Source organism: Mesoplodon bidens (assembly GCF_964165515.1).
Source record: "Mesoplodon bidens genome assembly, chromosome: 1".
NCBI lineage: Eukaryota > Metazoa > Chordata > Mammalia > Artiodactyla > Ziphiidae > Mesoplodon > Mesoplodon bidens.
This window is the reverse complement of record NC_138176.1, coordinates 172,725,724-172,750,833: the sequence shown is the minus strand read 5'-3', so window position 1 is coordinate 172,750,833 and position 25,110 is coordinate 172,725,724. Positions and strand designations below refer to the sequence as shown.

The 25,110-nt window shown below is 40.3% G+C and overlaps 1 protein-coding gene across 1 annotated transcript; it reads left to right on the top strand.

The window, feature by feature from the left end:
• Positions 1-468: 468 nt before the first annotated feature.
• Positions 469-24,833, top strand: DDX21 (DExD-box helicase 21). The gene is made up of 15 exons (XM_081224291.1): positions 469-639; positions 2,555-3,007; positions 4,177-4,252; positions 4,978-5,156; positions 6,935-7,052; positions 9,279-9,464; positions 11,523-11,668; positions 12,379-12,528; positions 12,910-13,071; positions 14,978-15,097; positions 16,267-16,340; positions 18,075-18,234; positions 19,005-19,139; positions 21,661-21,705; positions 22,279-24,833. Exons 1-15 carry the CDS (start codon positions 553-555, stop codon positions 22,546-22,548), a joined length of 2,361 nt encoding a protein of 786 aa, XP_081080417.1. The 5' UTR covers positions 469-552; the 3' UTR covers positions 22,549-24,833.
• Positions 24,834-25,110: the final 277 nt, after the last annotated feature.

Sequence of the window (25,110 nt, the reverse complement as noted above, 5' to 3'; positions counted from 1 at the left end):
AATGCTCAGGAGATGTGTGTTGAGTGCACGCATAAATGAATGACCAGACCCGCCCGACCTCTAGTTCTTATCCAGGTTTGTGAGTCTGGCTGTCTCCTTTCAAGTGTCGACGTCTCCACAAGATGATCAAGAATACACATCTCGCGAGTCTGCGCGTGAAAGGACCTTACAAAAGAGAGCAATCTAATATAAAGCACTGAAGGGGCGCTATTCAAAAGCAACTACAAAGCTTCATTTATCAGGCCGGGGCTAGCGAGAATCTGGGCAGAGTGTGAACGAGAATAAAGCCAGCCTCTGGGTTTCCTACCCTTCTGCAGGTGCCTTCTAGTCCAGGTGCCTTACTGACCTAATTCAGTGAGTCCAGCCACCTAGAGACGCAGCTGCTGTGGAACTACCACGTGCGCCCCGGCCTCTCGGCACTTTCCGCTTCCGCAGGATACGCTTTGCTACCGGAAGTGACGAAAGCTGGGTGGGCTAAAGAGAAAGCTGGGCATTCTCTTCCTTTCCACGCGGTAGACGAGAGCGGTCGGTCTATTCTGCTTGTCCTGAGTGATGCCGGGGAAACTTCTTAGTGACGCGGATTTGGAGTCGGACACGGCCATGGCGAGAGTGGAGATGCCGCGAAAGCAAAATGAGAAGGTACCTCAGGGGGCCGAGGGACTTGGGGCAAGACAGGACGGGGGTGGGGGCGGCCGCTAAGAGGAGGGGCCCGGGCTGGGGGCGCGTGGCGCGTCGCGCGAACCCGGCTTGTCTCAAGACCCGCGTGAGTTTCGGCCAAGGGGCGCCCGGGCGTGGTCGGTGCTCTCCGCGGGCGGTGGGCGCGCTACCCAGAGGTCCGGGGGGATCGGAACTGGAGAGCGGGCCGGGTGTCCCACGTGGTCCCTGAGTCTGGGCGTCCCGCACCCGGTGCACAGAGTAGGACGGTCATGGTTAGGCCCCACGTTTTGGCACGTTTTGGCCCAGACTCAGACCTACCGGCTTTCGACTAAACTGGCGAGACCATAAAGCCATCCGCACACGTGGGCGGCGTCCGCGGTGACATTTTTTTTACCCTAGTAGTGGGAGTACAGTTTTCTGGGAAGCGGCCCTTAGACGATAAAGTAGTTCAGTTGCTCTTAAGGTTTATTGACCATATTTCCCGTGGAAATGTAGACATGTTGTGGTGATAACTGCACACCATATTTTTTATATAGGCCGCCAGTGTGCGGTAGTCTTAAGTTACCTCGATAGCTGTCTTACTCCTTGCTGTTACTTCCTTAGATAGCGATTTAACTTGTGACTGAGTCTCTTTTGAGATAAGGTCAGTGAGAACAAAGATTGTCCCGGAACTTGTGTTGTACGTGACTTAGAATTTTCTTTCCTTGCTGTTTCTGGCAAGGAATATTTTGCTGTTGTAGGAAGCCGAGGTAGCACAGACTTGTCCCCACAGGTGGGGAGGAAGTGGTCTTTGTTTTTACCTGCCTTGCATTAGTCAGCGTGTTCTGTTGTGAGATGCTGAAATTAGAAGGGACATGACCAACAAACTCCATTGTATTCCAAAGGAGACCACCGGGATTGGAAATCCACTGATTGGTGGAACCAAGGGATGAAAGAATTGAAGTCTTGGGATGGGATGGACCAGATTGTTTTTCAGATGTCTGAAGGATGGGTCATATGGGAGAGATTATCGTTCATCCATGATTTAAGAGCAGAGGCCAGGCCTGAAGTTTCATGGAGGCAGACTATAATAGTAGCTCAATGTAACAGTCCATACTTCAGGATTTGGCCTGAGGCTCTGCCACAGAGGTCTTAACAGAGGGTAAAACACATTTTCAGTAATACTAAGTTTTCAGAAATATGAAAAATTGGAGAGGGTCAGACATTTCAAGTAGGAGCCATAATCTGGTTTGGTTTTGAGGTTTCACCCATTCCGTTTTCTTGTAACTTGTGCTCTTTGTTTTTCCCTTTAAATTAGGTACACCTTTTTTACACATGGGGTGATAGACTGTGGGGTTTTATAACTTTTTGGTTCATAACATGTCTTTATGTAAATTTATTTGCGTTTGTGAGATTAGCAAGGCAGATATTATGAATTCCTGTCTTACTTGTAGAGGAATTCTAGCAGAGAAAGAAATCTGCTTAACACCATCCGTCTGTGGGTATACATGGTCTTATTACTCTACCAGAATTAAGTTAAATTGTTCTTGACCACTTCCTATAGTGTGTGTAGTTTACAATATGTTGGAGCATCCCATGAGCCACTCCAAGTCCCATATGAAAAATTGACTTTACAGCTGTTCGACCACCATGAATTAAATAGTTACCAAGAAGCGCGTTCTTTTCCAAGCTAATGAAGTTACTGATATATTCTTCTTTCCATATAGCCAAGAAATGGTATTAAAAAACATGCCGTTTGGTTTTTGCCTTATTGCAAGATGAAAGTACACATGTTGAAAAATGCCCCCAAATTGTATTCTTCATAATTATATGATCTTGAATTAATGCAGAATTGATATATCATACAAATGTATCAATGTTTTGTTCATCGTTTGTATTGTCTTTATTAATTTTTTAGAAGGGTAAAAAAGAGAAGCCAAAATCTAATAAGACTGAAGAGGCAGCAGAAGAAAAGGACGAAACGATTTCTCCCAAAGCTAAAAAGGTTAAAAAGAAAGCAGGGCCTTCTGAGGCTGACATGAGTTCTCCTAAATCCAAAAAGGCAAAAAAGAAAGAGGCGCCATCTCAAGATGACATTATTTCTCCTAAAACCAGAAGTGCGAAAAAATCAAAGGAGCCCTGTGAAAAGACAGTTGTTTCTCCTAAAACCAAAAAATTAATAAAAAATGAGGAGCCTTCTGAGGATGACTTGGGTGCACCTAAGTCCAAGAAGATGAAGAAAGAAAAAGAAATGAATGGAGAACTTAGAGAGAAAAGCCCCAACGTGAAGAATGGATTCCCTCATTCTGGACCTGACTCCGACTCCAAGGAAGCAGCTGCCCGTGAAGAAAGTAACAGTGAGTTAGAGCAGGTAAAGTGGCATTTTAATATGTAGAATGTATCTTTCGATGTTGTTTCAGGCAAATAGCTCCGTAATTATTAAACGAATTATTTAATAATGGGAGGACATTTGATGTGTCAGCACTTCATGGGGGGGTCCCTTGAGCTGCAGGGTGAGACTTCACCTTAAAAACTGCAGTGTTAGAATGCCTCCTTTGCAACAGAGCAGATCTGTTTTAAGTTTTGAGAAAGTCTTCTCTCCACACATGGTCTGCTTATTTGCAAGTCAGAAATGAACAGGAGGGATCTGGTTATGCAAATATGCTCCAGTTTCCCTCTGAGGGGTTTCACCTAATAAATCATGATTAAGTGGAACCACTGAAAAGGTGTTTGCTTGATTGCATAAGTCTTTTTGTATAGGCCATAAACTAACTTGAGTTGAATAAGATACTTAAATGTCCCTTTGGAAGCTAATACTGCTATCTTTGAGAAACTCAGTCATCAAAGAAAAATCCTAAATCTAATAAATAATTTTCTCTTTGCCGTAGGTCATGATCAGCATTTTAAAAATTTTCCTGATTATAAAAAATATATACAGCTTTTTAAAATCAGATTATGATTGTACAATATGCAATATTATAGTTTGCCTTTTCCTATCTTGCCTATATTTTTATATAGGCATTTTTCCCACTTTTAAATATTAAATATTTTAAATCGTTACATAATACATCATATAAATGTTTAGAAATTCACTTAATTATTCCTTTGTTGGGCATTCAGGTTGTTTATAATCAAATAGTGCCAGTGTGATCATTTTGTCCTAAATGTTTGTTCCTTATTTTCTATGGATGTATATATGAAAGATGTTGCTATGGGAAGGGGTTAATAACCTGTTCAACAGTGTATTGTTCGTTTGGAATGATTGTGGAAAAGTTCTTAGTCGAGACTGGATCTGCTTTCACTAGCTACACGTGGTATATATGCGCTGTATATATTTGCTACAAACTTTTCTTTTGTTAGGGTTTTACATATTACTATGATCTATTTCCTTTTCAGATCTTGATTTACCTACCAAAGTTTTTGTGTCTTTTTGGTTGATTTAGAAGAGATGTTTTAGAATAGTTTTTCTCAGAAGGCTTTCTGTATTTAGCTTGTAGGGGTAAAGTTATTGATTTCTTTCTGTGGCCCTTTACTTGACAGGAAATAACTGTGGAGCAAAAAGAAGGAGCTTTCTCTAATTTTCCCATATCTGAAGAAACTATTAAACTTCTCAAAGGTAATGTTCTTGGAAATATTGTATAACGTTAGAACATATTATTTGGAAGCACTCCACTGTTTTTGTTGAGATGAACTGGGACATGTTCTTATTGGAGGGTGATATAGGCAACCATATAATGAAGTAGATCTGTATATTTGGTATAGGACTAAACTAGTGACGACCTTTGCTACCTCTTAAACGAGTGATGAAAATTTATTCAATATAATATGTATATTCAGAAGTGTAATGACTGATAGTGCTGGTGAAATTAAACAATTGATACCATGTTGGTATTTTCTTTTTTACCTCCTTCTACTTCTTGAGGGATCTCTAGGTTAATGATAACCAGCCTGACTCAGAACTCATCTTAGCATAGTGCCTGTGAACCAGGTAGGAAGTCACAGATGCCCAACTTAGGTGTTTTCTGAATCAGGTGTGGCAGTCAGACAGCAAAACACCAGATTTTCAGGCTTATGCTGGCCTTTGGATGAGATTTTGTGACAAGGGGCTTAATCTCTTAAGATAATAAGTATTTACTATAATTTGGTGCTTTAAAGTTTATTGATATCTTTTATCCAAGCAGATTCTTGCCAGAATATATTTGAACTTGACTCTGTAGATGTGACCAGAAAGTAGAATTCCATAATTCTGCAGGACCAGAAGCGTGGCTATGCTTTCATTCTCCAGTATGGCTGGGACTTTAAGAATTGCAGTGTCAGATAACATGGTTCATTTGTTCACAGCCCGTGGGGTGACCTTCCTGTTTCCTATACAAGCAAAGACGTTTCACCACGTCTATAGTGGGAAGGACTTGATTGCACAGGCACGGACAGGAACTGGGAAGACATTCTCCTTTGCTATCCCTTTGGTTGAGAAACTTCAGGGAGAACTGCAAGACCGGAAGAGAGGCCGTGCCCCTCAGGTAAATAAATATCTTTAATGCAGTCCTTAGGGGTTCCAAGTCTGCACAGGAAGAGGCATTGCTTGAGCATCATTTACATACCCTATTGTTTTTTATTGGGTTCTCCTTAAGGCCTTTTTCTGGTATTTACTGAAGATCTTTATCTGAAGGTAAACCAGGATAATTCTTTTAAGACTGTTGACTACAAACCTTATATATTTAAATATAGTAATCTGCCCAGATGGTTGTGATCACCTGTATTATTAATGCTCGCATATTTCTTTCAGACTCTTAGATGTCCCTGGGGCTCACAGGTTTGGTCAGGTTTTGCCTAAAATGGAGAAAGCATTTTTAATAGAGATGCCTGAATAGGAGGGGTATCAGAGGTGAAGAGGCCAGGCCCTGTGATCAGGATGGTGCTCATTGAGCTTATTTCTGGAGAACCTGGCATTTGACAAACCTTAACCTCAGTGAAATGCCTGTGTTGTCACCTTGGCTTTGGGTTCTTTCACCTAACTTTCTGGCCTCATCTCATTTATTGGCTTTCTAGTGTCCATGCTCCCTCCTAATTAATTGATTTGTTTGCTGTTGTATTTATCTACAGTTACAACAGCAGTAAACAAACGAATTATTCTAGCACCTGGAATAGTGCCTGGCACATAGTGGATGTTCAGTAAATATCTGTTGGATGGATATACTAAGTTCTTTTTTTTTTCTTCTTGGCTGCATTGGGTCTTCGTTGCGCGCGGGCTTTCTTTAGTTGCAGTGAGCAAGGGCTACTCTTTGTTGTGGTGCGTGGGCTTCTCATTGAGGTGGCTTCTCTTGTTGCGGAGCACAGGCTCTAGACACGCGGACTTCAGTAGTTGTGGCACGTGGGCTCAGTAGTTGTGGCTCGCGGGCTCTAGAGCACAGGCTTGGTTGTTAGGACACACGGGCTTAGTTGCTCCGTGGCATGTGGGATCTTCCTGGACAAGGGCTCGAACCTGTGTCCCCTGCATTGGCAGGCAGATTCTTAGCCACTGTGCCACCAGGGAAGCCCCTACTAAATTGTTCTTAAATTTCATATTTGTTTCATGCTGTTAGCTTATTTGAGGATCTGTAGTGGTTGTGTGTCGTGTGTCCTGTTAACTGCTGTAGGATTCAAAGCCACTCCCCATGTTGGCCCTGCCTTACTCTTCTGACTTCCATTCTACTTCAGATTCAGTGTAGTGCAGAGGTTCAGACTCTAGGTTTTGTAGCCTGGCTACCTGAATTCAAATCCAGGCTTGCCTTTTGGTTTTAGAGATCTGTTGTATGTTATTGTAGGTATTATAATACAACTGTACAGTGCAGTTGTAGGTAACTTGTTGTGAGAATTAAATAAAAATAATGCATATTAAGCATTTAGTAGCTCCTGACACATAGTAAAAGCTCAAATATTAGCTGATATTATCATCAGCAGTACTACTCCTTTGCTCACGTTGTTCTTTTCCTGGAATGCTGTTCCTTAAGTACTGGCAGCTCCACGAAACTTATCCCAGTTCCTCCAGCTTGCTGTGTGCAACCATCCTAGAGCACCGTAAAGTTGAGTACCTATTTCTCTTTTGATTGGTAAGATCACAAGCTTTTCTAGTGGGTAGATTTGTCAGAAACCATGTTATATTTACTATTCTCCCACACCACAGTGTATTGCAACACACATAATAGATGTTTTGAACATAATTATTAGGATAAGTTGAACCTGCTGGTGCATTCCAGATTTGTTAAGAAACAAATACTGCATAATACTTTGGATTCCATTATTAGTTTTTCCTTTTCAGGTACTGGTTCTTACACCCACAAGGGAATTGGCAAGTCAAGTAAGCAGAGACTTCAGTGACGTCACAAAAAAGCTGGCAGTGGCTTGTTTTTATGGTGGAACTCCCTACGGAGGACAAAGTAAGTAAATCCAATGTGAGGGAAGGAAAATGCCATCTACTGTTGGGTGCCCTGATTGGATTTCTTCTGACCTTGACATCTGGTTTTACCTACCTGATCTAGTCATTTATGGTGGTTTTCTTTTGTCATTATTGTGTAAAGATGGTCACGCACATGGTCCTGCATGATGATGTATCAAATCCTGTATGTGGTTCTTAGGACTTTTGTATTATTTATCTGCGTTTATCTAAAGGCTGCAGTGGTACTTTACTGAGCCCAAGAGGACAGAGTCCAGGAACTCGAAAGTCAGAATTCAAGGTTATTTTTATCTGTCAGGGACCTTGGGTCTCTGCCTCTTTTTACTGTAGACAGGCTTTCTTTTTTCTGGTCCTGAGGGCCAAATCTTGTAGCCCCTGCTGTAGTATTCCATTACTTCCCAGTTCAAGACCTTGAAGCTTTATTTTGTAGATTACATATGTAATTTGGGAAGGGATTTAAGCATTTTAAAAGTCTTAGCATTGGACAGATGAATGGGTAAAGAAGATGTGGATATATACAATGGAATATTAGCCATAAAAAAGAATGAATGCCATTTGCAGCAACATGGATGCAACTAGAGATTACAAATATCACATGATATCACTTATATATGGAATCTTAAAAAATGATACAAATGAACTTATTTACAAAACAGAAACAGACTCCCAGACATAGAAAACAAACTTACGGTTTCCTAAGGGGAAAGGTAGGGGGGTGAATAAATCAGGAGGTTGGGATTAACATGTCCACACTACTATATATAAAATAGATAATCAACAAGGACCTACTGTATAGCACAGGGAACTCTACTCAATACTCTATAATAACCTATATGGGGAAAGAATCTGAAAAAGAATAGATATATGTATATGTATAACTGAATCACTTTGCTATACACCTGATACTAAAACAACATTGTAAATCAACTATACTCCAATATAAAATAAAAATTAAAAAATAATATGAAAAGGTAAAAATAGAAGTCTTAATATTGGCACACAAAGCTTGTGACTATCTCTTTTCAGCTTTGGTGGAACTAACATAGGCTTTGGCATCAGAACGGCCTGGGTGTGAATCTAAACTCTGCTCACAGAGTAACTGATTTTTCAGTTCAAGTTGCTTGATTTTTTTGCACTTTAGTTTGTACATGTATAAAGTAGGGTTGCTAAACTCACCCTGCAGTGGTGTTGTGAGGATGAAACTGGGTAAGTAGAGTGCCTAGCAGTAGATCTCTTTTTCATATATAAAAAATTTTTATTATAAAAACGTTTATATTATTTAAAAATTTAGCTCATGGTGCGTTAAAGTATTACTTGCTTTATTCTTGCCTTTTCTTATTAAATCCAGTATGTGGTGAACAGGCTATTTCCTTTTTATTCTTAGGTTTTATAATAATATGTAAAGTTACTATTCCATTTGTTCTTTCTGCTCCATATACTACATAGGTCTGGAAACAATAATTTCTTTTTAACTTTTAACCGATTTCATTTCTTTTTATGGTAAGGAGCAGTAATTAGGTCCCCTGATTTAAATTGTTCTAATTTATACTTAAATTGTAATCCTTATACAAACAAAATTTTTTTTTTTACTCACACACACACACTGTATTTTATTTTTACAAGAGATAAATAAACTGACACCAAGCATTGTAAATGGATGACCACAACAAAAGCAACAATGATTGCAGTTACCAAACATGAAACACACTCATACTATGTCATAATATTGACATTCAATCCAGTAATCCTCCCTAGCAGTAGGCTTCTTGACTGCAGTAGCAACCCAATAGAAAGTTGCATCATTACCATCTCATCCTAGTTATATTGAACTCCATTTTTCTGAACATCTCTGTACCTTCCCTATACCTGCTTATCTTACAGAAAGTTCCTGTTTCTTTTAAGATTCTTATTTTCACTTTGTGAAACCTTGATACCTTCCTCCAACAAAGGAAATCATTTCTTTCCTGGTGCTACCATCCCCCATTGGTGCATTTTTCTGTTTTGTCATGTAATACACTGGACTGTCACTTCTTACATGTTTCCCCAATAGGTCAAGGAGTGCCTCATGCGTCTTTATCTTCAGTAGTTAACATACTACCTTGTACTTGTAGTTAATAAATATTTAGAATAAAAATATATCTGATGTGGTATCCCAGATTAATAAAAGGAATTAAAAATCCAGCATATTTTATCATTGGTGTTCTTATAGTTGAACGCATGCGGAATGGGATTGATATCCTGGTTGGGACACCAGGTCGTATCAAAGACCACCTGCAGAATGGCAAGCTAGATCTCACCAAACTTAAGCATGTTGTCCTGGATGAAGTTGACCAGATGTTGGACATGGGCTTTGCTGATCAAGTGGAAGAGATTTTATGTGTGGCATACAAGAAAGGTAAACTCTACATTCAAGAGCTGGTATAAGGGATTGGAGGAAGGGTGGTGATTAACTATCTCCTGAAAGTTAAATGAAGCCTTAGGAAGTTGGCAGGTGGCTTATTTTATTCTGGAAAACTTAAAAAAAATTTCTGGGACTTCCCTGGCAGTCCAGTGGTTAAGACTGTGCTTCCAATGCAGGGGACATGGGTTCGAACCCTGGTCGGGGAACTAAGATCCCATATGCCGCTCAGTGCAGCCAAAAAAAAATTTTTTTTCCCATCAACTGCACATAACTACAATAGGGAAAATAAAAGAAACCAGCTTGGTATACTTTGCTTTTGGTTTATTTCTTCCTGATTTGTGGTATTGTGTGTATGTGTGTGTGTTAACTGTAATCTTACTGTACATATAAAACTCTGAACTGTTCGTGCCATGATTTAATCCATCTACATATTTTAAGTTTTACATAATATAAATCTGCTTGCAGACATTTTTATGTAGACAGCTTTCGTCAAACATCAGTATTTGGGGGCTTCCCTGGTGGTGCAGTGGTTAAGAATCCGCCTGCCAATGCAGGGGACACAGGTTTGAGCCCTGGCTCAGGAAGAGCCCATATGCTGTGGAGCAGCTAAACCCGTGCACCACAACTACTGATCCTGCGCTCTAGAGCTCACGTGCCACAACTACTGAGCCCACGTGCCAAAACTACTGAAGCCCGCGCATCTAGAGCCCGTGCTCCACAACAAGAGAAGCCACTGCAATGAGAAGCCCGCACACTGCAACGAAGAGTAGCCCCTGCTTGCTGCAACCAGAGGAAGCCTGCACACAGCAACGAAGACCCAACGCAGCCAAAAATAAAAATAAATTTATAGGGCTTCCCTGGTGGCGCAGTGGGTGAGAGTCCGCCTGCCGATGCAGGGGACACGGGTTTGTGCCCCGGTCTGGGAAGATCCCACATGCCGCGGAGCAGCTGGGCCCGTAAGCCATGGCCGCTGAGCCTGCGCGTCCGGAGCCTGTGCTCCGCAACGGGAGAGGCCACAACAGTGAGAGGCCCACGTACCGGAAAAAAAAAAAAAAAAATCAGTATTTGGCATCAGTTCTTAAAGATAGATTTCCAGAATTAAAATTACTGAATTGGAAGGTATAAATAGTTCATGTTCTTCAGTATACTTTGTCAGCTTACTCTCCAGAAGGGTTCTGTCATTTGAAATATATGAAAATGCAATGGTATTCTAAGAGCAAACTAAAAAAAATTGGGGTTGGGGAGCTCTTTTTAGTACCTGACCTCAAAGGATGAGTAGACTAGAATTCTAACCTTAAAAGTGTTGAGGAAATGCTAGGGAGTATAGATGAGTAGAAAATCTGTTCCGGTGTTTATTATAGATTATTTATTTAGTGATTTAAATTGGTTGGTTACTAGGCTTGGTTAATTGTTTTCCACTTAGTAGGTCTCATTATAAAGGACAGATTTCCCTCATGGTTCATATAGGCCAACGGTTAGAAAGCAAAACAACTTGAAAGTACTCTGGGTATTTCAAGGATCCTTTACATAAATTATTTAGGCAGCATTTCTTTGTCCATTGGGTACTTACCTGTTTTGCTTTTTTTTTTTAATTAATTAATTTATTTTTGGCTGTGTTGGGTCTTCGTTGCTGTGTGTGGGCTTTCTCTAGTTATGGCGAGCGGGGGCTACTCTTCATTGTGGTGCGCGGCTTCTCATTGCAGTGGCTTCTCTTGTAGAGCACGGGCTCTAGGCACGCGGGCTTCAGTAGTTGTGGCTCGCGGGCTCTAGAGCACAGGCTCAGTAGTTGCGGCGCACGGGCTTAGTTGCTCCGCGGCATGTGGGATCTTCCTGGACCAGGGATCTGACCCATGTCCCCTGTATTGGCAGGCGGATTCTTAACCACTGCGCCGCCAGGGAAGCCCGTGTCTTGCATTTTTGTGTCCTCGATGCCTCGCTTAGCCTCAAGTGTTTTCTGTAGAATGCTGATGGGCCCTGGAAGAATTGGGTCAGGTGAAACACTGTGTAGGCTTGTTTGACTTATTCATACTGACTTTTTTTTTCCCCGCAAAGATTCAGAAGACAATCCCCAAACATTGCTTTTTTCTGCAACTTGCCCTCATTGGGTTTATAATGTTGCTAAGAAATACATGAAATCTACATATGAACAAGTGGACCTGATTGGTAAAAAGACCCAGAAAACTGCAATAACTGTAGAGGTAAATGATTCATTCAGTTGCTGGCATTAGTAATAAATTGTATATAATTTTTTTTACCTGTTGGATAGTATTAAGACTGGCAAAAACAACTTCTTTTCCAAATAAATACTAAATCCATGTGAAAAGCTATGTGAAGTTGTATTTCTATTTGAGTTGTATATGGTATCTGTGTTTTCTAAATTTCATCATCCGGTAGCCTGATTGCAGAATCTTTTGGAACCTAAATCTGTCTGAATTAGTAAACAGAGTGACATTACACCTAGAGTTCATACACTAGAGGGCAGCAGAGAATCCTAGTGTTTATGTTGAAGCTGTTTTTATCTTAGGGTCTGGTATCTAGATGAATTCGTTGCACCCAAGGAATAGACCTGTATGGAAACTGACTACTGACTGCATTTTTAACTGGATGAAAGGACAAAACACAGAGGCTTTTCTCCTGTCAGTTATTTGGTTTCCTGTAGCAATCTAGGGAATGGTATTTCTTTTCCTACATTACCTGTATTAGGTCAGAAAATGGATAAAGTAGCCAGATGCTCTTTGGAGAAAGGGGAAGGGCTCTCTTTAGTGGTTTAGTTTTTTCCTCTAAACGGTGGCAGAAGTTTGCTCTAGTCAGGCTTAAACAACTGCTTCTAGTACCATTAGGGTTGAGCAGGTGATTATAGATTCCGGCTAGGCTTTACTAAATAATCTTTTTCTCCTTCTTTCCTAAGCATCTGGCTATCAAGTGCCACTGGACTCAAAGGGCAGCAGTTATTGGGGACGTGATCCGAGTGTACAGTGGTTATCAAGGGCGCACTATCATCTTCTGTGAAACCAAGAAAGAAGCCCAGGAGTTGTCACAGAATGTGTCCATAAGGCAGGTTGGTCCTTCCCCTTTCTTCCCTTTTAGGGAGAAAGCATCTTTCAATTAATAGAGTATACATCTAAGCGCTCATCTGATCTGCCCATCTCATCTCACAGATGAAGAAAGGGTAGCTCAAACCTAACGTTACCCTGACAAAGTAGGTTTGATCACTCATGTTTGGTGTTCTTTATCTTCTAAGTATAGTTGGATACAGTTGATTTCATGACCAAGGGTTGGAAATTTGAGGCTTGTCCATGTAAGGCACGTTTTCCCCTTTGTATTATTTTCAGCAGAAGTGTCACCAAAATATGAATGTCTTTATAGGCCTAATTGGTGATTTTAAAAGTACCTGTATTGTAGGATCTGGTATTCTTAAATGAGCTTATTTCTTTGGCAGGATGCCCAGTCATTACACGGAGACATTCCACAGAAGCAAAGGGAAATCACCCTGAAGGGTTTTAGAAATGGTGATTTTGGAGTTTTGGTTGCAACCAATGTCGCTGCACGTGGGTTAGACATCCCCGAGGTTGATCTGGTTGTACAGAGTTCTCCACCAAAGGTAAGTGTTTTACAATTAGATTTTACTTTGTTGTTTCTTTTGGGTGCTAAAACAAATTGGAAGTTGTATCTCTTCCTTTCCCGTGATTAGTAATAGCTTTCTCTTGGATGTTATGTTGCTAAGGGTGATTTTAAAATGAACCTCTTGGGGCTTTCCTGGTGGCACGGTGGTTGAAAGTCCACCTGCCAATGCAGGAGACGGGTTCGAGCCCTGGTCTGGGAGGATCCCATGTGCCACGGAACAACTGGGCTTGTGCGCCACAACTGCTGAGCCTGTGCTCTGGAGCCCATGAGCCACAACTGCTGAAGCCCGTGCGCCTGGAGCCCATGCTGTGCAACAAGAGAAGCCACAGCAGTAAGCCTGCACACCACAGTGAAGAGTAGCCCCTGCTCGCCGCAACTAGAGAAAAGCCCGTGCAGCAACGGAGACCCAACACAGCCAAAAATTAAATGAATGAATGAATAAGTAAATAAATAAATAATAAAAATAAAATAAAATAAATAAATAAAATAGAATGAGCCCCCTCAGAACTGACAGTTGCGGGGAAGTGCGGTGAGTGGCCAGAGGTTGGCAAGATAGTTTCTGGTCAGAGGGAGTCCTGAAAGGCTGCATGGCTGAGGGTAGTGCAGTTTTGAACTGGACTTTGAAGATAGGTAAGACTTAGACGGGGTGGTGGTAGGGTAGATAAACTTGTGAGCTAGAGGACAGAGAAGGGAGAAAAGGCTTATAGTTAACAGCCTCTGTAGTTAAAACTGCTTGGGTTTGTATATGATAGGAACTGCCCAAAGAGGGCCCTGAAGCATAGTTTATATGGGTGGACAATGCTTCACTTACATATAAGTTAGTCTGAAGGAACTTGTTCCCATCACTTCAAGCGTGAAGATCCTATTACCCCCAAATTTGGCAAATCCCTCAGGATTAACGTTCACAGTGATGGAAAAACACATTACTGCGAAGCCACTGTTTCTTGTAAAGAAAGTCCCATACGTGTGTGCCATCGACTTGTTTAAATAGCCTGTGTACCTGTGCTGTCCAGTATGGTGGCCACAGCCACATGGGGCTGTTCAGCACTTGAAAGGCAGCTCGTCTGAATTGACGTGTGTGCTGTAAGTATAAAATATACAGTGGAGTTTTAAAAATTTCAAACTTTCTATTATGCACAGTAGATTTTGAAGACTTGTGGAAAAAGAACATGTAATATTTCATTGATAACTTGTTTTGTAGAGGTAGCATACCGAAATGATAAACTTTTGGACATATTGGGTTTAATAATAATAAAATTAACTTTTTTTAACTTTTTAGTGTGATTACTAGAAAGTTGACTATTAAAATTACATATATGGTTCCGTTGGACAGTACTATTTAGATAATGCTTTTTGCAGATCTCCCCACAGGATAGGGACCACTCTTCTAGAGGTTTTTAAAAATTTTTTATAGTTCTTTAATTAATTAATCTTATTTTTGGCTGCGTTGGGTCTTTGTTGCTGTGCGCAGGCTTTTCTCTAGTTGTGGCGAGCGGGGGCTACTCTTCCTTGTGATGTGCAGGCTGCTCATTGCGGTGGCTTCTCATGTTGTGGAGCACGGGCTCTAGGCGCATGGGCTTCAGTAGTTGTGGCTCGTGGGCTCTAGAGCGCAGGCTCCGTAGTTGTGGCACACAGGCTTAGTTGCTCCGCAGCATGTGGGATGTTCCCAGACCAGGGCTCGAATCCGTGTCCCCTGCATTGGCAGGCGGATTCTTAAACAGTGCACCACCACGGAAGTCCCTACAGTTCTTTAATTTAAATTGAAGTGCTTGGGAGCCTCCCCCAACCCCGGTCTATAACCACTACACTTGCCTCTGCCTAGGCTACTCAGGTCTATGTCTCTCTTTGTTGTTCACTGTCACTGATGTATTTTACTTCAATAGGATGTGGAGTCCTACATTCATCGTTCTGGGCGAACAGGTAGAGCTGGAAGGACTGGGATTTGCATCTGCTTTTATCAGCACAAGGAAGAATATCAGTTAGCCCAAGTGGAGCAAAAAGCGGTAAAACTATTTTCTAAGCCTTCACTCAGCAAACGTTGAGTTTTAAAGTCAGTCTTTGGTCTCTTTATTCAGTTTTTATTAACTTGAAATTATTTTTATTTCTAGCACATGGCCATGACTGAAAGCTTGTTGTTAGATATGTGTTTTATATTTGTCCTATGATATACAGCCCATTTTAAATACTTTGCATTTGAAAGCAGTGGTTTTGTCTTCATATTTATAATGACAAGAGGTCTTTTTTATGTTTGAGAGGCAGTTTTCAGACAGTTTTCAGATACACTGTGAACGCACCAGAAATACTTAAGTGTAGATTTAGGGGATTATAGGAATTGCTTGAAAACCAAAAAGATGAGACTATGTTAAAAGGATAAATTTTTAAATGGGAAAGAAGACACTGATTTTCTTTACAGAAGAATTTTGTAAGGAAATTCTTATGCTGGTACTTCCTCCTCTGGGAGGTGGAGCTTAATCTCCCCGCTTCACCGTCAGTGGACGGTACTTAGTGACTTGCTTACAAAGAGCGGAGTAGGGTCAGGGGGGAGGACTTTCCAGGGCAGAAAGCAGGCGAACACTACCTGGCCAGGTGAACATGGTCAACATCAGTGATAAGCAGGTGCCCCTGATATGATGCAGTGAAACCAGTCATCTTCCCCCCAAATCCATAACCGCAGTCTAAGGATGTAAAAAACTGATGTTCACAAATTGAGGAACATTCTATAGAATACCTGACAAGCACACCTTAAAACTATCAAGGTCTTGAAAACCAGGGAAAGACAAATTACCACAGATTAGAGAAGACTAAGAAGACATGTTGACTAAATGTAATGTGGTGTCCTGGGTCGAATATCAATAGGAAAAGGATATTAGTAGAAAAACTAGTGAAATTCGAATGAACTCTGGAGTTCAGTTAATAGTAATGTTGCAATGTTGTTTCCTTAGCTGTGACAAATGTACCAAAGTAATAACAAAGTAATAGGTACAGGTAGACAAGAACTCTACTATCTTTGCAACTTTTCTATAAATTTAAAACCTTTCTAAGATAAAAAGTTTATCTTTTAAGTATGTAACAAATATGTTTGGTAAATATTAAAAAATTGGGGGAATACTAATATCAATGGAAACAATTGATGGCCTCATTGTACATTAAGTTATGGTTCATTTTCTTATAGGGAATTAAATTTAAGAGGATAGGTGTTCCTTCTGCAACAGAGATAATAAAAGCTTCTAGCAAAGATGCCATCAGGTATGTTCCCTACCACTGCTGTGGTCTGTTTTAGTGCTTGCTCTATTTCTTACTTGTTTTTGTGCAGTAATGAGATTTAGCCTTTTAAAATTTATTTATTCATTGTTTTAAAAATTGATAACCTGCTTGTTAAAAAAATAGGCTGTGCTTAGAAAACAAAAACTCTTGTTTCTACTCATCCCTACCCAATCCTGTTCACCAGAGGAAACCACTATTAGTAGTTTGGTTTGTCTTGGGCATTTTAAGTAACTGTACCTTACATATCGTGTAGGAAAAAGTTACAGTAAATGTCTAGATGGTGAGGATTAGATTAAGAGTGTCATTGGAGGTGCTGCTGGCATGGGGGGCAAGAAAATTCTTTATTTTGTGCAATTGTCCCACAAGTTGAAGAATGTTTAATTATTTTTTATTGAGCTATAGTTGATTTACAATATTGTATTAGCTTCAGGTATATAGCAAGGTGATTCAGTTTTTTCTGTGTATGTGTTTAATTTTGCAGATTTCTTTTCCATTACAGGTTATTACAAGACATTGAACATAGTTCCCCGTGCCATATAGCAAATCTTTGTTGTTTATTTATTTTATATATAGTAGTATGTATCTGTTAATTCCATACTCCTAATTTATTCCTTCTACCCCTCACTCCTCACCCCCAGCCTTCACCTTTGGTAACCGTGTTTGTTTTCTATGTCTGTGCGTCTGTTTCTGTTTTGTAAATAGGTTCATTGGCATTACTTTTTAGATTCCACATATAAGTGATATATGATATTTGTCTTTGTGTGGCTTACTTCATTTGTATGATAATCTCTGGGTCTATCCATGTTGCTGCAAATGGCAATATTTCATTCTTTTTTATGGCTGAGTAAAATTCCATTGTATGTATGTACCACATCTTTATCCAGTCATCTGTTGCTGGACACTTAGGTTGCTTCCATGTCTTGGCTATTGTCAGTAGTGCTGCTATGAACGTTAGGGTGCGTGTATCTTTTTGAATTAGAGTTTTCTCCAGATACATGCCCAGCAGTGGGAACTATCATATGGTACTTCTATTTTTAGTTTTTTAAGGAACCTTTGTACTGTTTTCCACAGTGGCTGTACCAGTTTACATTCCCACGAACAGTGTAGGAGGGTTCCCTTTTCTCCACACCCTCTCCAGCATTTATTGTTTATATAGACTTTTCAAAGATGGCCCTTCTGACCACTGTGAGGTGATACCTCATTGTAGTTTTGATTTGCATTTCTCTAGTAATTGGCATTGTTGAGCATTTGTTCATGTGCCTATTGGCCATGCATATGTCATCTTTGGAGAAGTGTCTATTTAGGTCTTCTGCCCATTTTTTTGATTTGCAAGGATATTCAGCTGTTTAGCATCCCTGGTTGTGCAGTGTATTCCTGGGAGGTGAGTGACATTGGCATTATGGAAACCAAAAAGGTTCCGACTGTTTTCTAAATGTTTCCAGGTGGTGAGCTACATCCCCTGCTTCAGAAGCAGAGTCTGAGCAACATTTTTAGAGTGCTTTCCACAATTACTATTATAAATATGTGAGATGCTTATTTAAAAAATAGACAGGGTTCATGATCAAAAGAAATGCTAAGTGTTATACACTGCATCATGTTAGACATATGCAAGATTTGGTTTCAAAGATATTGATTTATCTTGAGATGATGTTGTCTTGAAAATGAAATCTGTCCACTTCTGTCCTTTCTCCTAAGAAGTATATTCTCAAACCACAGGCTTTTGGATTCTGTGCCTCCCACTGCGATTGCTCACTTCAAGCAGTCAGCCGAGAAGCTGATCGAGGAGAAGGGAGCCGTGGAAGCCCTGGCAGCAGCCCTGGCCCAAATTTCAGGTGCCACGTCAGTCAACCAGCGCTCCTTGATCAACTCAGATGTGGTAAGGGTCCCTGTCTAATTCCTGACACTTCATAATTTAGAGTTTGAGCAGGATTCAAAAGTGTTCCATTGGAACTTCCAGTTGTTTTAACTTTTTCATGAAGGTTGAGATATATATGTAAAAACACAAATCCGTAGGGACAGAAAGTAGATTAGTGGTTGCAGCCTCTCCTTAGAGGAGGGAATGGCAGTTACTGCTAACGGGAATGTGGGTTTTTGTGTTTGTGTGGGGGGGTGGATAATGACATGTTCTGGAACTTGAGATTGTGGTGATGATTGCAAATCTTGTGAATATACTAAAAACCCCTGAGTTGTGTACATTAAAATGGCAAATTTTATGGTATGTGAATTATATGTCAAGTTTTTTCATCCTAAACCCAACATGTGGATACATAAGCGCATATGATACATTTAGCCAGCATACCTAGAAACTTAAGAAGTTTTTTTTTTTTTAAGTTGAAATCTTTGAGATAGTTGTATGTTCACATAAAGTTTTAAGAGTTAATACAGAGCGATTCCTTGTGCACTTTGCCAGTTTCCCCCAGTGGTGACATTTTGCAAAAGTGTACTGTCACAGTGTGGATACCAACACTAGCACAGTCCACCAGTCTTACTCAGAGTTCCCCAGGTTTACTTGTACTAAAATGGTGGGGTGGGAGGGGTATGCTTTTAGGAAGAGCTTTCCCATAAATATTTCAGAAACATGAGGACAAGTGCTTATCACTTACGTTTGTTTCTGAGACTTTAATTCTGTTCCCCTTTCTTCCATAGGGTTTTGTGACCATGATCTTGCAGTGCTCAATTGAAATGCCAAATATTAGTTATGCTTGGAAAGAACTTAAAGAGCAACTGGGTGAGGATATTGATTCCAAAGTGAAGGGAATGGTCTTTCTCAAAGGCAAGCAGGTAAGGCTGGGGCTTCTTTTGTGACCTTGCCTTGGTTCATTAGCTTCATGCTGGCAATAAAACACAGTACAGTAGCTTCTCCCTGTTCTATGGGGATGCTGCACGTTTTCACTCTATATATAGTCTTCTCTGGGCATTGTCATCCATGACCCTCAGTTGCCACTTAGTCATTGACAGCTACCCTCTGTGTATCTCTAACCTGAACCATCTGCATGAAGTGCCAGACTTGAAGATCCAGCTGCTTCCCTGACATCTCCACCCAGATCGGGTTTATTAAGCACCTTAATACAAACTTATTCAAAGTTGAATTCAAACTTTAAAGCCTTGCCTTCCAAGCCTGGTGTTCTTTCTTCTGACTCCTGCTCTCAGTTAATGGCATAGACTAGCACAGCAATTCTCAAACATTTTGGTCTTAGGACCTCTTTACATTCTTTTTGCGGTACGCGGGCCTCTCACTGTTGTGGCCTCTCCCGTTGCGGAGCACAGGCTCCGGACGTGCAGGCTCAGCGGCCATGGCTCACGGGCCCAGCCGCTCCACGGCACGTGGGATCTTCCCTGACCGGGGCACGAACCTGTGTCCCCTGCATCAGCAGGCGGACTCTCAACCACTGCGCCACCGGGGAAGCCCCCTCTTTACATTCTTAACAAATGTTGGGTATACCAAAAAACTTTTGTTTAGATGGGTTATATCTATTGATATTTAGAGTATTAGAAATGAAGACTGAAATTCTAATAAAGCCTAAGAATATCATTTTCTGTTAGTCATCTGAGCAATATCACGTGTAATGTAGTGTCTGGTAAACTCCTCTCTACCCTTAATGAGAGTGAAAAGGACAGAACATTTTAGTATTATAAAAATATTTTGGGGGCTTCCCTGGTGGCACAGTAGTTGAGAGTCCGTCTGCTGATGCAGGGGACACGGGTTCATGCCCCGGTCAGGGAAGATCCCACATGCCGTGGAGCGGCTGGGCCCGTGAGCCATGGCCACTGAGCCTGCGCGTCCGGAGCCTGTGCTCCGCAACGGGAGAGGCCACAACAGTGAGAGGCCCGTGTACCGCAAAAAAAAAAAAAAAAATTGACTTTGTGGACACCCCCCCCCAAAAAAAATCTCAGGGTTCCAGGGGTGCGTGGACTATACTTGGAGAACTACTGGCTTGTGAACCATATCAGGTTTATCTTCAACTCATTGCTTGTCTGACCATGTTTTTCACCTCCTTAAGCAACTCCACATAATCTATGGGATAAAGTCCCAACTTTCACATGGAGCTTCTTCACGAGCTGGCTTCTGTCCTCCTTACCAACTTCATCTCTGTCTCCTCACCACCGATGCCCTTCACTCCCAACAATGCCAAGTACATCTTGCTTTCTTTCATCCTTAATGCTCAATCCACTGTTTATATAGTATTTCTTATCTCCATGGTATCCTTTATGACTTGCTCTTAAGTCTTTTTGAAGCTTCCCCTGGCCGAATGGCAGAGTTGGGGGCACCTCTACATATACTTCACAGTTCTTAAGGCATAGCTTTATTCATGTAAATTTTGCCTTGCTGTGCTTGCTTACTGACTGAGAGCCTCAAGAACACGGTGGCTGAGTCAAGGGCCAAAACTGTTTTCTAGACGTCTCTGTACTGCAATGAGTGCCTGGTATTGAGTACTTAGTAAATATGTGAATGAAGATTCCCACAAATGGCATTAGTACCTGATGCTACCTGTGGTTATAATTGGGTAAATTGTTGGGTGGAAGGGATGTTCCTCAAGATGTTGTAATTAAAGACAGCCAGGGGAGAGGAGTGCTTGTGTCAGTTGCGGGGGGGGGGTGGGGAGTTTGGTTATTTTGTGGACGCCAAGAAACAGGATTTTTTTTTTTGTCTGCACCCCGCAACTTGCAGGATCTTAGTTCCCCTACCAGATATTGAGGACTTCATTGGAGATGATGGCACTGCTTGTTATCAAAGCTAGTGTCCTGTAAAGTATTTAATTTTTAAACTCTTTTCATAGGTGGCTGAATTATAAACATAGAAAACAATATAAGATCATTTATTTTTCTGCTTTTAGTTTGGTCATCCTTACTAGTTCAGTCTTTCTGATGGAAGGCAGTGTATTTTCATGTTTTTAGACCATAGGTTTTATTTAAGAGCCATACTGACCAGATTTTTAAAAGCTGCTCTTACCAGCTGCGGGGCCTTAGACAAGTGAGTTAGTCTCTCCAAGCCTCTGTTTCCTCAGCTATAAAATGTAGCTAATAGCTCCATGAGGATTAGCCCAGTGTGAAAGCCAAGAGTGATCTCTAGTCGGTTCCAAGTAGTTTTGAGTCCTTTTTTTTAATATCCCTGGCTTTTTATTATTGTGCTTTGGGGAGGTATTATGTGTTGGGGCTTGGTCTAAAGTTTATCTAAAATGGATACCTAGTTTGTTTGGGTTGTTTCTTTTACATCATATCTGGTCTTTTGGAGTATCATTTAAGGTGCATTTTATAATTCTTGTCAAAGTGTGGATTAACTGGCATTTGTTTTGATTTTTAGGGTGTTTGCTTTGATATCCCTACTGCATCAGTAACAGAAGTACAGGTATTCTTTTCTCTTAGATTTTGAAGTTAACATATCTAAATGGTAAAATATTTATTATTTAAAATATAGAATAATAGAAAGGGAAACAATAGCTCTAGTCCCTTTACTAAAAATAACTAAGAATTATATTTTAGTATTTTTTTCTCCTACCCTTTTTATACTAATATTTTTCTTATTCGGCCTGCCTGTTTTCCTTTTTTCCTTTCTACAGCATTGTGAACAATATCCAGCTTTTTTCACAAACCCCATGTACGTTACACGGGGTTTATATAGACATTTTTAATTGCTATATCTTTATTCCGTACTGCTGTGAGAAATGTGTTTGCAAGTGGTATATTTATACGTTTACTACCTGACAGCTGTGGATACCCTGTAGTAATTGAATTGAATAAATGATGAGGGTATATCTCATAGTGAAACTTATTTTATTTTTGACCAGTGATCTTTTAAGCACTTAGGTTATCAATCAAGTTTTTCTTTAGAAAAAGGGAAAAAATATTATCTTTCTCATGCCTTTTTAAACCAAATTCAGTAAAAATCAAAGCAGGTAAAAACGAAACCATCTCTCAACAGGAAAAATGGCATGATTCACGGCGCTGGCAGCTTTCTGTGGCCACAGAGCAACCAGAGCTAGAAGGACCACGGGAAGGATATCGAAGCTTCAGGGGACAGCGGGAAGGAAACAGAAGCTTCAGGGGACAGCGGGAAGGCAATCGAGGTCTCAGGGGACAGCGGGAAAGAAATAGAAGGTTCAGAGGACAGCGATCAGGAGGTGGCAACAAAAGTAACAGATTCCAAAACAAAGGCCAGAAGCGGAATTTTAGTAAAGCATTCGGACAGTAGTTTGAAGTAGAGGATTTATGTGGCAAAAACAGAGCTATGTTCGGCAACAGGAAACTGAATATTATTTTTCATACAAAGTTAAAAGCACATTGTATTTCCTTCCTGACTACTTGCCCAGTCCCCATCTCTTCAAGAGAGACAAGCTTCATCTAAATTATTTCATCTGATCATTGTCATTTATAACTTTGTTGCTACTTCTGTATCGGGTATTCCTTTGGAAAAGGTGTGTGAATTCATTACATATTCTAATGCAGTGTCTATATAAGATAAAATCAAGCATGTATCTGCTGATACTTGTGAAGTTGACCTGTCTTTATACTTAGAGGTGTCTCTTAATAGTGTCCTTCCTAAATACCATGGGGAACGCAACAGTTTCTGGAGAAGCACTTTGAGCACTCAAGGCTTTGTTCTGTAATTGGTATTCCTCAGCCACTTGCCTAACATTTACTCCTATGGTCCTATAATGTATCTTCTGAGAATTAATACTGAGCAATGTTTTGAAGCAAGATTCAAACTCAGCTGGGATGTAACACAGTTTATGCCAGCATATGCTCTAGGTTTGGAGGTGGTGATACATTTGATAGGAGATAGTATATAGATTAGCCATTGTTATGTGCATTTTGATACATTATTAGCTTCTCAATGTAAGGTGATTAATGCTTCAGTGAATTCTTCACAGATTTTTAAAAAACATATATGTACATATAGAAGTATTTTACTAGAAAGCAAGTATCCTTAAGGAATTCCAAGTGTATAGCATGGCCCAGTAACATTCTTCATAAGTAAGGAGACAGGATAAATGGTGCTTGATGATAACATAGTCCACTTCCTATTGGAAGATTAACATTATTTACCAAGGAGGAAATAAAGGAGTAGGGGGCAGAGATTTGCATGGCTGAAGAGTCAAAAAAAAACCACTGAAAATATATTCCACATGCAAGAAGGAAACACATGTATTGAGAGCAAAGAAAAGAACAAGTGAAGGTGTGGGATAAAGCATTCTTTTAATGGTGAAAACTTAATGGGTCATTAATGTTTCTAGAGTTTAACTTCTAATGGGCAAGCTGGGAATTTTAGGTAGAATGATCCAATTTAGTTTCTCAAGGCCTAGTTCCTATAGCCACGTATAGGATCTCTTTCTTTTTATTAGACTGCTACTCTGTTGATAGGTTGTAGCTACCTAGAGACTTCCTTTTAAGGCAAACTCTATATGGTTATTTTTAAGTTGTTACTTTGAGGAAGCTGAAGAACTTAGTATAGCCCCTGGCCCAATATTGCTCTGAGGTCTCGAGTATTATTTCTCTGGGAAACCTTGTGCAGGAGCTTACAAGTAACATGGTCTTCTTGCCTTAATTCCTAGAAATTCTGTATTGGGAATCTCAGGAAATAAACCATGACAGGAGGAGTTCAAATACATGGCCTGTCTTGTTTTCATTTAATTATTTTGAACAACTGAAATCTTTCTAGGCACTGGTTTCTCTGGCAGGGTCTTTATATCCAACTGCTTCTTAGTCATCTTTGCAGTAAGGGGCTCAGATAGCCAACTCCACTCCTTGATTCTTGAGGCAGCATTTGGACTTCATTTCTGTCCTTGCGTCCTGACTGGATGTTTCTCTGTTCTCAAATTCTCTTGGCTTTTATTCCTTGATCCACTTGACAATTTTTATCGCTTGACCTTCTCGTGGTTTCCCATCAAGCCAGAGGGAGTCAAGGGGAGGTAGGTATTTGATGACCAACAACTCGTGCCTTGTGGATCATGTTTTATTAAATTCTGGTTTTGAGAGATGCTGAGCATACTTACATAACAACCAAAACATTTAAGTTTCGGTGAGAATGGGTTACTTTATCAAGTAGATTAAAAGGACAGTGTACCTGTCCTTTAGGAAGAAATAATCAGGCATAAATCAAGAGTAAGGGGGAAGATTAATGGGAATTTCACTTTACACAACTTAGGACAACATGGCTGTTTTAGTAAATGAAGCTAAAGTTTCTCCTGGATCCCAGAATTCATACCATATTTATAAATGTATAATTCAGCTACTGTACGGTTTAAATGGGCTTGTTGTGCTAGCCTGGGAAATGTTAGCATTTTTACTATTTTCTACAGAGAAAATATTTTCCAATTTATGTATCAAACAACTCAATGAACTTTTAACAATTTTTATGTTGGAACTATCTGTGCAGCAGTTTCTTTACAGTTATACATAAAGTGTTTTTACTGTAAAATTGAGTTAATGTATAAAAATACAGCTTTATGCCACAATAAAGTTAGTATTTACTATTTATGTTTTTGGTGACTTTTTCCCTAAAATTGAAGCTTGAAATTTTTGTTTTAAACATAATAAGTGATGGGTATAAAAATCCAAACAAAAAATAAGCAAGTCACCACATATCCAACATATTTGTGAGCATCTCTTCCAGGAATTCGTTTACAAAACTGGAATCATTCCTTCAGTTTTGTGAATTGCTTTTCCCTCCGTATGTGCATCCTCTACTGTAAGTACAGATCTGTGCCTTTTTTTTTTTTTTTTTTAAAGTTCCCTGACCAAGCATCAGACCAGG